Here is a 12,124-nt window from a genome sequence, read left to right on the forward strand (position 1 = left end):
TTACAAAGCTTTGAAGTTTGAAGGTTATGAAGCATTAAGCATTTATAGAGCGCCTTTGAGATTCAAGAGATCAGCCTTCTGTATTTGTGGTCCATTTTTACAGCAGAGAAAGACTGTAAATTATAAAAATGTCTGCTAAAAATTAATTTTGTCAACGTGTAGCTGAGCACGAGTCATTTTGAGTTCAACCGGTTAAAAAAGAAGATGTATAATACATGAGAACAAGCTCAAGGACCTTGCCAAGTTTGGTGGACATGGGGTGGAAAGTTCCAGTGGTTTTCAACCGGGACATTAGGAAACTTCCAAATGGATGATTGTGCCAAGGGGATTCAAAATCCTTCGAATTTGTCACAGTACTTTATTATAATGGGGCCTTGGGTCAAAATCATTGAAAAAAAAAAACACCATTGTAATGCAAAGTAAATGTAATAAATTGGATCTTGGGCTGATGATTTAAAAAAATCAGCTAAAATTGGCTTAAAATGTACTCACCATCATTAGTTCGTTACTTCATCTTCATCTAAACGGATTTGGAGAAATCTAGCTTTATATCACTTGCTCACCAATGGATCTTCTGCAATGAATGGGTACCGTCAGAATGAGAGTTGAATAAACAGTTGATAAAAATATACAAAAAATTAATCCATAAGTTATGCACACAACTCCAGTCCATCAGTTTACATGTTTCAAAGAAACTAATCTATCACAAAGCAACTTTAACTATTTATAACTTAAAAACTGTTGCTTAGCTGGACTAAATATGGACTCCACAATCCACATAATGCTTCCTCTTGCATGACCTGAGGATGAGTAAATGTTCAGAAAAATGTTCATTTTAGGTGCACTGTTCCTTTAACCCAAGTTTTGTATAGTTTACTTTGTTAGTCTCACATAATAAGACATGAGTGAGACGTCTCATGAGCTATGAAAATGCAAGCACTGAGCCATACAGTTTTCCTCTGGGTTATTGAGAATCACAAAGCAGCTGCCGCAGAGAGATTCGCCCTGAGCTGTCGTTGAATCCTGTTGTGCAACATTTCTACACTACAAATGCTACTGCTGGCTTTAACGCTGAAGACTAAGGCAGACACATTAGTCCAGATAGGGGGTGTTATCGCTGTGTAATGAATTGAGATGGTTGTTCCTCTGGCTGCTATGTGGTTATTTGTTAGCTTTTTTTTGATGGTGCCCAAAGCAGACAATGTATTCTACAGTGGCTTGCTTGGCTGCTTTCTGGTCATTCATCAACGAGTGATTTCTATTATGTGGTGCACTCAGCTGAAACAGAAAAAAGCTTTTCTGGATGTGTGGTTCATTCATTCATTCATTCATTGCTGCTTCCTGCTAAACTTACAGTAAGCATGAGTGTTTATGAGATATGTCATCACTTTAATTCCCTACTGAGAGATTTGAGTCTTTAAGTTGATTTAATAAGAACAGTGTTTGGGAAAAACGGTTGCTACAAGCAGTCAATCTAGTCTGTTAGAACAGCTATCAAAAAGTAGATAACTACATTAAAGCAATATATATGTGGCACAAAAAAAAAAAAAACGATGTGGATGTGCAGTTATTTAACTGAACAGATAATTAACAAAAAAAAATTCAGCTTTCTGAAAAAGAAGTACACTTTAGCATAATTCAAAATATACTTAATGTACTGTTTTAGGACTCTTAATTAAGTGTTAGTTTCATATATATATATATATATCTTTATATATAGCACTTTATTTTACAGTCTTGTTCCTCATTTACATACTATGTACGTATTATAGTAATTACAATAACTATGTAATAACTAGGTACTAACCCTGACCCTAACCCTAAACCTAACCCTACCCCATGTAGTTACCTTGTGTTACCAGATCTTTCTTAGATAAATACACTGTAAGTACACTATAAGTACATGTTAGTAAATGTACTGTAAAATAAAGTGCAACCTATATGCACATGCACACACACAAAAATGAGACATCGGTTTCTGTGTAGAGATTTACAATGAATCAATGAATTGTATTTTGAACCTAGTCACTTTAGCCATCCAAACATTTAGAAAATGTATTTAATAGCATCACTACTTGTGGGGAAAAAAAAAAATGTAGTTATGAAAATTGTGTAGCTATTATGAGCAGAATCAATATTACGGTCTGATTGATTGAGAGTTGATAAATGACAATTTTTTTTGCCACTTAACAGCTTTCATATAATGTTTTTTTGTAATTTGATTTCAGGTCAGCTTACTGCATTTACAGGCCACAACTACACAAAGGCCCTTTAGGCAGTATTTAACTGATGCTGAAGCTTTGCCCTGCTGTAATAAAGGGCCAAATGGAGCAAATAGCTGATCTGGGATCTGTTTTAAGTGGTTTGGACTAAAAAGTGAAACGTAAGCTGCTGACCCATCGTCCACCTGTACCAAAACAGCAGCGCCTGCTCTCACAGGGACAAGTGGTTAACAGTCCGTACACAAACTGCTTTCTTTATTTTCATGGCATAAGAGCAACAATAAAAAACAGATCAAGAAGATCTGAGGTTAAAGCCATCAAGGTAATAGTAAAAAAATACAGCAAGTGTTTAGATGTTTTTCTGAATGCATAGACTATCATGTTTTATTTTTTTATGATAAATGTGTTTATTGATTGGATGTCGTTTAAATCAAATGGAAGGACATTTACATTCACGTATTTGGCAATCATTTTTATCTAAAAGCGACATATTGTACTCTGCATATAAGGCATGTTCTGGGAATCAAACATGGCTGGTGCCATGCTCTATAGTTTAAGCTACATGAATATTCACACTTTAGATTTATTGACTTTTATAAGTACTTTTAAAGTTCTTTATCAACTATTATACAGTTGGATAAAACTCAGTTTCTGTGTGGAATGTAGTTCATTTAGGGTAAGTGTATTACATCAGCAGCCTGTCTCACAGGATAACACTTATTGTGTAGATCATGAAACATGGGATTTGGGAAAAGGCTGTTTTGAAATGTAATTACAAAAGATTTGGACTAGGATTAAGAACATGGTAGTATATTTGGGTTAAAGTGCTCATTTGAACTTTCTTCCATTTCCAAAAGATCTCTAATTTTGGAAGCATTGAAATGACGGCTTTCTCTAAATTGATGAAACATAAGCTATGATCAACTAACTGCCACTGGCAACTCTGTCGATATTATAAAAAAATACAAAAAAACATATATTTAACGAAAAAAAAAAAAAAAAAAAAAAAAAATGAGAAGGTAAAAAATGTAAATAAAGACTTGGGCCAAGAATTCCGATGAGCTTTATATGACCTCACTGGTACGATTTCTGTGGGGAGTAGGTTTTAGGGGCGAGGTTAGGCATGGTCCTTCATACAAATTCCTACGAATTAGGTACCTCATAAAATACATACAATTTCTCACAAATTGTACGGATTAGCCACCTTTTAAAATGTGTATGATTTGCTGTGAGATCGGGTTGGGATTCACATTGAAATTACTCAATTTCCCACCACAGCGAAAAGTTGTTAAACAACCGTAAAAACAGCAGCTGTGGAATTGCAAAAACATACAGTTTTTTCCTTAATACTCTCCCTGCTGCCATTGGATGGAAAAACAATTAGCCCCACCCAAATTGGCGCTAATGGCTGAGTCACCATGTCTGGTTGGTTGGGACAGAATGTTTTGATACACTTTTAGCAAAAATTAACCTATACAGCTGGCTCACTCATGGGTGTCTGTCTGTTAAGTTTGGATTGTAGAATCTATTTCACGTTGAAAAAAAAAACAGACTTCTCCTTTAAAGTTCTCCTCTGCTGGTAATGAAAGTAAAACACCATAAACCCAGTGTCTGTTCTGACCTTCCTCTTGATTTGTTTCTTCTTCCTTTTAGTCTAATCACTTGATTTGTCAGCCAGCATCACTATTTAACATTCACACCCCAGGTCAGTTTCTAGCACACCTCACACCTCATGTGCTCATGTTGTTCTGGAATAATGAAGGAGGCAGTTGACGCCGCGGTCGGTACAACACGTCCATAGCATGTGGGCCTTGAATGAGACAGATCCCAATGTCACCTTCAGGAGAACGCAGCAGTGCCTGGCACTTTTGGGAAGCCCACACGGTGATCCCCTACTGCCACGAGATGGAGTATTAGCTTGTGAATAATTTCATGCATGCTAACACGCTGATTTACGAGCCTCTTTACAGTTCCTGCCATTTAGCTGTAAATAGAACAGGATCCTCGGTCTAAAAACATTTATATGTAATAGTTAACATTATTTTATATTACTTTTATAAATTAAATATATTTACTATATTATATTTAGTAAATATAGTAAACAAATTTATATATATATATATATATATATAGTTTATACACATTATACAGAATATTCAGCTAAACAACATTATGAAAAAAAAAATGTCATTCTAATTTTTGAAAAAATAATACTACGAGCAAGGATGCATATTCTATTCATCAAATAATCTTGAAAAAACATAGCATTACAAAGTTAAAAATATTAAACATTCAACATTTTCAACATTGATGATAATACACCATTGACATTGATGTGTTGGTGGTATAGTGGTGAGTATATTTGCCTTCAAAGCTGTTGACCGGGGTTGGTTTCCTGGCCAACACATTTCCTTTGGGGGAAGTCATGGTCTTATGGTTAGAGATTCTGACTCGTAATCCAAAGGTTGCAAGTTGGTGTCTCGTACCATCAAGGATTGTAGGTGGGGGAGTGAATGTACAGTGCTCTCTCCACCCTCAATACCACGACTGAGGTGCCCTTGAGCAAGGCATCGAACCCCCAACTGCTCTCTGGGCACACGAATTCCGAGTATGGGTCACCTCACCATACTTGGCTGTATGTAATGATACTGTCATTTTCACTTGAATAACAATATTATTAAAAAAAATAATAATAAATAAAAGATTCATTTTATGTTATGTTTTTTTTTTCAATTATGAAACATTGTATGTTTTTTATATATATATATATATATATATATATATATATATATATATATATATATATATATATATATATATATATATATATATACTATATTATTTAAATACAAAAATGTAAAAATGTTAGGAGTGGCTGTTTTTTTTTTTTTAAGCTTTTTAATAAAGAGCAGTGACGGAGTTCTTTGTTGTTGCTGGTCGATTAATATAAAGACTTTCACTTTAAGAGAATGCACTGATCCAGTTGGTCAATGTCAGGACACCTGTTGTCTTCTGTATATATTTCCTAGACGGGCATTTTATTATTATTATTTTTTTATTATTTTTTTATTATTATTATTATTTTTGTCTGAATTTGTCAATTTAAACACAATACTTCAGAGAGAGCTTAAGAGTTGCACACGTTCTGAGTCGCGGGTTTTCTTCGCGCTTCGGATAAGCGCACTCACAAATCTTCTCACTGCGCGCGCGAGCTTGCGTTCTCTGGCTCTGAACTGTTTAAATGAGTTAAGTGTAAACACACATTAACGTGTGCTGTTCAGGTCTCATCTGTGAGCGCACTATCAGCACCTGGGTGATGACGGAATAAATGACTGCTCATTTTCCAGCATTGGCATGCACATTGAACAAAAGTGCATGGTTAGTCCAAGGTTTTTTTTTTTTTTTCTCATCGCTGTTGTTGTAATGTCTGGGAAGTCAGAATGCGCATCCATCAACAGAAAACAAATTTTAACTTAACCCAGTTCCATGTTATATTCATCAAATGGCACAAAAAAAAAAAAAAAAAAAAAAAAAAAACATAACCGTTTCCTCTTTAATATTAAAAATCACAACTGTTTTTAACACGGATAATAATAAGACATGTAAGACAGCAAATTAGCCTATTAGAAAGATTTCTGAAGGATCATGTGACACTGTAGACTGCAGTAATGATGCTCGAAATTCAGCTTTGCCATCACTGGAATAAATTACATTTTGAAATATATTAAAATAGAAAACAGTTATTTTAAATTGTAATAATATTTCACAGTATTACTGATTTTACAGTATTTTTATATAATAAATGTGAAAAGTTACAATCTTCACTTTTAATACTGCCGTTCAACAGCACCTGCGACACTAGTAAGAAAAATTGATTTTTTTTCTTTCAAGTTAAACATCTTTAAAACAAAGGAAGACGGAGTTGAAATCCAGGCGGAATGCAATTAGGAGACTTTTCAGCAAGACAAGGAAAACAAATGCGGAATAAGTCCGAGCAGAATCCACTGATGCTGGGTGATTAAGCCTGGCTTGGATGTCCCCTATCCCCCTTACACACACACACACACACACACACACATGCTTTCCATCCCCCTTTCCCAGATGAGACACGAGACAGTCGCTAACTCGGATCGAAGGCCCACCATAGTCTGGATTATGTGTCAATTTGCTACCCAGCTGCAGTGGCAGTGTCTCCCTCGCCGAACATGACTAGCTCTAATTAGGCCATGCTACCAATTACTGCTGATCCCGAGTCAGAATGAACAGAATGAGAGAGAAGGCAAAGAATTACACCATTGTTTCACTTTCTATACCCAAACGCTGTGCTAAATGTGTGCAATTATCCATCATTTTGAGTTAACCATATATAGTTATCTTTACCGTTATCTTTATAGTTATCGTTCGTTGTGTGAAAGTGCTTATATATGCCACATATGATTTTTTATTATTATTTTTATTATCTCACAGCATGGGAAAATGTCTGTTTTCCATCTTTTAGATTAAAACGGATTCACGGCACAGTGCATTTACCTTAGCAAGCTACAGTAAAGTAGCATTCTCAACACTGCCTGGTTTGAATGCTTTATTAACCAATCATCATCTAGGAATGAAAATGTCTATTTTATAATGATATACCCCTATGACAGTCCCACGGCGTGATTCTGAGTCACTATATCGAGCTCGGTTTTCCTAGTACCTGAATGCTTTCTGTCCTCCTATGTCCTCTTTCCTGTGTAACAGTGCTTTGTTTATAAACCCTTCTCTGTCTCTCTCTCTTTGTCTGTCTCTCTGCAGGTAGCCAGGCTCAGTTCCCCATCACCCAGAATGTGACGGTGGTCGAGGGCAGCACGGCTAACATGACCTGCCGAGTGGATTACAATGATAACACCTCCCTCCAGTGGTCAAATCCAGCACAACAGACCCTCTTCTTCGGGGACAAGAAAGGTGAGTGTTGGCAGGATGAGCCGTAAATCAGTCTGGTGTGGTGAGCCAGCAGCAGACCCAGAGTGGGTTACTGGGTCGGGTCGAGTGGAAATCTGCTGTGTAAGGGTGATTTTGGGCTCCAGACTAATGAGACTTAACATTCAAGTGTGTCGCTCTCTTTCTCTCTCTCAGACAGGCAAGGAGCACAAACAAACCAATCACTTATTCGATTCATAGCATCCACATCAGCACTGCAATAACAAAAGTAATTTAGCATCATTAAAGGTTCCCCAGTGGTGAAGGATGGAGTGGTTCACTTCCAGTCTTTAAGGATGCGTACTCAGCGCACAACAGTTTGTGTTACAGCTGATTTTATGGCTTCCCTAATGCAAACCAAAGTGGTTTATTCCAGTTTTTTCATAAATACATATGACCCACATACATATGTGAAGTGCTGGGCTGGTATTTATCTTTATGTTCAATTGTTATATTTTAAAGTATTATTTAAGGTTTTAATAAAACTATTGTTTAATTTACATATTTAATATTTTAAATAAATTATATTTAATGCTCTTTAAGTCTGCAGTCAGCACAGTCCCACCTGAGCTACGGGCACCATGTAAAGCACATTTACTGAGAGCAGAAGCTGGTCACACAGGATGTGTTCTTGTGTTCAAAGACTGCTAGATGAAGCACAGCAGACTGGAGCACAAATCAGGGCTCCCTGGGGGCGTTTTCAAAGCTGAACTACTTTTAACTTGACATGGCACCTTAAAAATATGGCGCAAGATCCCAAAAAATCAGGAAGATGCAACGTCAGTCTGACAAGTGCACATACTCATAAACTATTGATAGACTGATGTTCTATCTATCTATCTATCTATCTATCTATCTATCTATCTATCTATCTATCTATCTATCTATCTATCTATCTATCTTTCTATCTATCTATGGTCACACTTTATTTTAGGGTCCAATTCTCACTATTAACTAACCATTAACTATGACTTTTGCTTATTAATAGTTTATAAGGTAGTTGTTAAGTTTAGGGTATTGGGTAGGATTATGGATGTCATGCATTATATGTACTTTATAAGTACTAATAAATAGGCAATATGTTAATAATAGACATGCTAATAAGCAACTAGTTGTTAGTGAGAATTGGACCCTATACTAAAGTGTTACCCTATCTATCTATCTATCTATCTATCTATCTATCTATCTATCTATCTATCTATCTATCTATCGCAACACATTTGCATTGCTAAAATTGAATGATTGATTGACACCTTAACAAATCACATTATTCAGACAGGGAAGGCTTTTTTTTGGATGGACTGGATGGCAAAAAAATCTCTATGATAGGTGTTAAGAGGACAAATAAGGATTACTGGTGGCATAACGGAGAGAGAAAAAAACTGGGATTTCTGAGATGGTGCAAGTTATGTTTTAATTGACAAGGACAGTTATTTTCTAGAAAATAACATATGCAGATGAATCATTTACAATAAGACCACTAACACGTGTTTAGGAAGCAAATGAGGGTCATTTTTGATTTCATGTTGACTTCTTTTCAGAACATAACCAGGAGATAGAAGTAGCTTTCATTTGTTATCTGATATTAGTAACGGCAGGGCTTTAGTTTGTGTGATGAAAATAAGTCGCTTCATTAGTCTGCAGTAGAGAGCCGTACCATCACTGACATTTACGACTGCGTGTGTGTTCGTGTGTGGGAGAGTGCAGTCTTGAAATAATGTATTATCTCTCTATATGTGCAGGTATTTGCTCTAGTTTTCTTGCAAAAACAACTGCTATCATATTTTTGAGAGCACAATGCTTTTGAAATGTTTTTTTCTCCCTTCATTTGGCTTCTCCTTGGATCTGAGATTATATGTCAATTCACATTTTACAGTAATTTGACGATCTTGAAATTGGCTTTGTGAGGAGCTCCAAGCTATTTGTTCAATTTTATAAGGAATAGTTCACCTACAAATGAAAATTCTGGCAATATTTCACTTTTTATTAGAAGGAAAAAGAGCAGCGTGAACATTCTGCTAAACATCTGTTTTGTGAAAGTCAAATGGGTTCGAAATGTCATGCATAAGGCACAATTCACACTCCAAGACCAAGCTGTCTGTTTACATGAAAGGGGTCATATGATGCATAGGTTTGCATAATGATGCCTAAGATTTGCATAATGCCGCCTCAATGTTCACGCAAAGAAAGAAGGCGTAACTTTACTGTTTCTGCCAATGCCACCACTATGTTTGGGTTTTATTGGCTTTGTCTTGCCGCGCAGGTGTTCTGACCATTTATGCTACCCATTCAGACTTTACTATCTCCTATTAAAACAGATGGTAGCATAATTTGGAAGCAAAATCCTTTATTAACATGTATACCTACCCCAGCGGTTCTCAATTCCAGTCCTCGCACCCCACTGCTCTGCATATTTTGCATGTCTCTCTTTGTTAACACACCTGATTCAGATAATCAGCTCGTTAGAATTGAGCTCCGTGCATGAACTGTGTTCCCATTGACATGCTCCCTACACAGTGTTCATTGCTCCCTACTCCCTGAGCAGGGGAAATCTGTTGAAGTTTACCTCACTTCGGAACAGTCATTCACAGATTTGCGCTGCACAACGTCTTCACACGCAATCAAGTGTGACATCAAATAGCTCTTTAAATAAATACAATTTAAATTCACATCTCGCACACTTCAGTGCACTTTGAATGGAACATATACGATTGCTTCAAACTAGAATCATGGTGGAATATCCTGTGATGTTCACTTCACAGGGTGCTTACGTTCGAATAGAACACAACCTTAAAACGCATGAATACATTTCATTACACCAAATACAAAAAATAACGTTCTTTTTATGACCCTTTTAATAACCAAGATGCTATGAGTCTGTCAGTCTATACTATCTAGTGTTGTCAGAACTTGTATTAGTCTGTAGTATTAGTCATTACATGAACATTATTTGAAACTTCCTTTTCTTATAAATGTTTGAAGGAATCTACAGTACAAAACATCATAAGAACTCAATTACTGTAATTCTTCCAAAGCAAAGATGACTCCATCCATGATTCAAACATAGGAATTCTTATGCATCCATTAACCTTAACTGAACACTAAGTGATGATTTCATTACATTTATGCATTATGCGGACAAAAATGACTTGCGTTTCAATGTAGGTATACATTTTATCAGTTCATGCATTCCCTGGGAATCAAACCCATGGCCTTGAGTGTAGGAGCACTTTAGAACAGATTTACTGTACATGCACATCACAGTATAATTGCAAAAAAAAAAATAAAAAAAAAAAAAAATACCTTCTGGAAATCTGTAGAGTATACTATTTTGAAGTAAATTAAAAGTGTTCTCATTGTCAGATTATTCCCGTTATGTTAAAATGTAATAAATTATATAAATTCTGAAGAAAAACATTCATAGCATTGTCATAGTTGAGCATAAGAGATTTCTTTCAAAAACATTAAAAACCCTTTTTTTTTATATTAGCTTCTCACTGAACTGGTTAGGGTTAGGATTAGTGATTAGTATAGGGTTACTTGCATGTAATTATGCATAATTAATTATTATAATAGTAGGTACATGAAACAAGGACACCTTAAAATAAAATATTACCTATCAATTTAATGTATACTTACACAGTAAAAGTAATAATTTCTAAATAATAATAACACTGATCTCAGACGAAAAAAAACATATAATCACAGAAGATCCAGTCTGGACCATAGCAAATCAGAATTGGTTGATTAAAAAAAATAAATGAGGCCTAAATAATGACAATATTCTTATTTTCAGGGGAACTTATCTTTCACATTTTTATATATATAGTTTTATTTGTTCACATGATTCTTATGAAGGCAGAGTGGTTTGAATGATGAAATGATCCGATCTCATCTTGGTCCTCATCCAGTTCTTTTCCGAGGATTTCCATGTACAAGTCATACTAAACGATTCGTATTTGTATTTTGTCATGTTTTCTTTTCACATCTCCCAAGTGAACTACATGCGCCAGTTCTTGGCAAGCTGTCCCGACTACACGGAATATGGGTAGAGCACTTTCTTTTGCTCCGTGTTTGCAAACACCCGGGTACTGAATCTGGCACGGCCACTGCAGTCGCCAAGAGGGACAGACAAACCAGTCGAGGGGGTTTGATGTGACACTGACACAGATTGGAGGAAGTGAGCAAGCTGGCGAGATCAGCCGTCATTCTGCCAGCGTTCAGCCAACATAATGCCCTCCTGGCACCGGTCCTTCACCCACCTCCCTTGGAGTGGACAGATGTGCTGTTGTTGAGGGCGAAGTAATGGTGGTTATTCTGTAGTAGGAAGTGTCCGCTTCAAATTGTACATTAACCACGCCAGATGTTAATTAAGAGAATTGTTTGGAACATGATGATAATAGAATGAGCAGCATGTGAGTTTAGGGATTGAAGGAAAAGTTGTGTTGGCACTTGTTGTGGTGGATTGAAAGAGCGGACACACATCGCGGTTGACACAGGCGCAAATTCCCATAGGTGCTCAGGAGCTCAAGCACCCATAAAAAAATGAGTGTTCTGTAAAAGTGAATTCATTTCAGCACCATTCATCAATTTGGGTGCTGTTAACACCAGCCATCTGTGACTGCAAAACGTTCAGTGAGTAGAAAAGCTGCACTTTACTGTACAATAGTTTGAGATTAAATGAAACGGGACAAATTTAATCTTGACAATCTATGTATCATTATAAAGATCTAAGCCTCAAGCATCGACGACAGATCGCTGTTTTTCATTGGAAAGCTTATAAAGACTGTATTTGCTACATTTGTGTAAGCAGTACACATAAAAAAATAAGCAATGAAAACGCTGTACATACCAGATCCGTCGTAATAACGAGTCATAAACACATCCACAGCTGTAAATCCCGGTTTAGTTAGAAAGGTAAGGGTCCACTGAACGACATCTCA

The 12,124-nt window shown here is 36.2% G+C and overlaps 1 protein-coding gene across 5 annotated transcripts in view; it reads left to right on the top strand.

Annotated features, from left to right (window-relative positions):
- Window positions 1–12,124, top strand: part of LOC113115274 (cell adhesion molecule 2-like) — a 212,208-nt gene that overhangs the window by 149,764 nt on the left and 50,320 nt on the right. For all 5 annotated transcript variants that reach the window (XM_026282737.1, XM_026282734.1, XM_026282738.1 and 2 more), the window contains exon 3: window positions 7,017–7,166. In XM_026282737.1, the coding sequence (XP_026138522.1) occupies window positions 7,017–7,166 (150 nt within the window). The remainder of the gene's footprint in view (window positions 1–7,016; window positions 7,167–12,124) is intronic.

The sequence above is a fragment of the Carassius auratus genome, chromosome 15, assembly GCF_003368295.1.
Source record: "Carassius auratus strain Wakin chromosome 15, ASM336829v1, whole genome shotgun sequence".
NCBI classification, from domain to species: domain Eukaryota; kingdom Metazoa; phylum Chordata; class Actinopteri; order Cypriniformes; family Cyprinidae; genus Carassius; species Carassius auratus.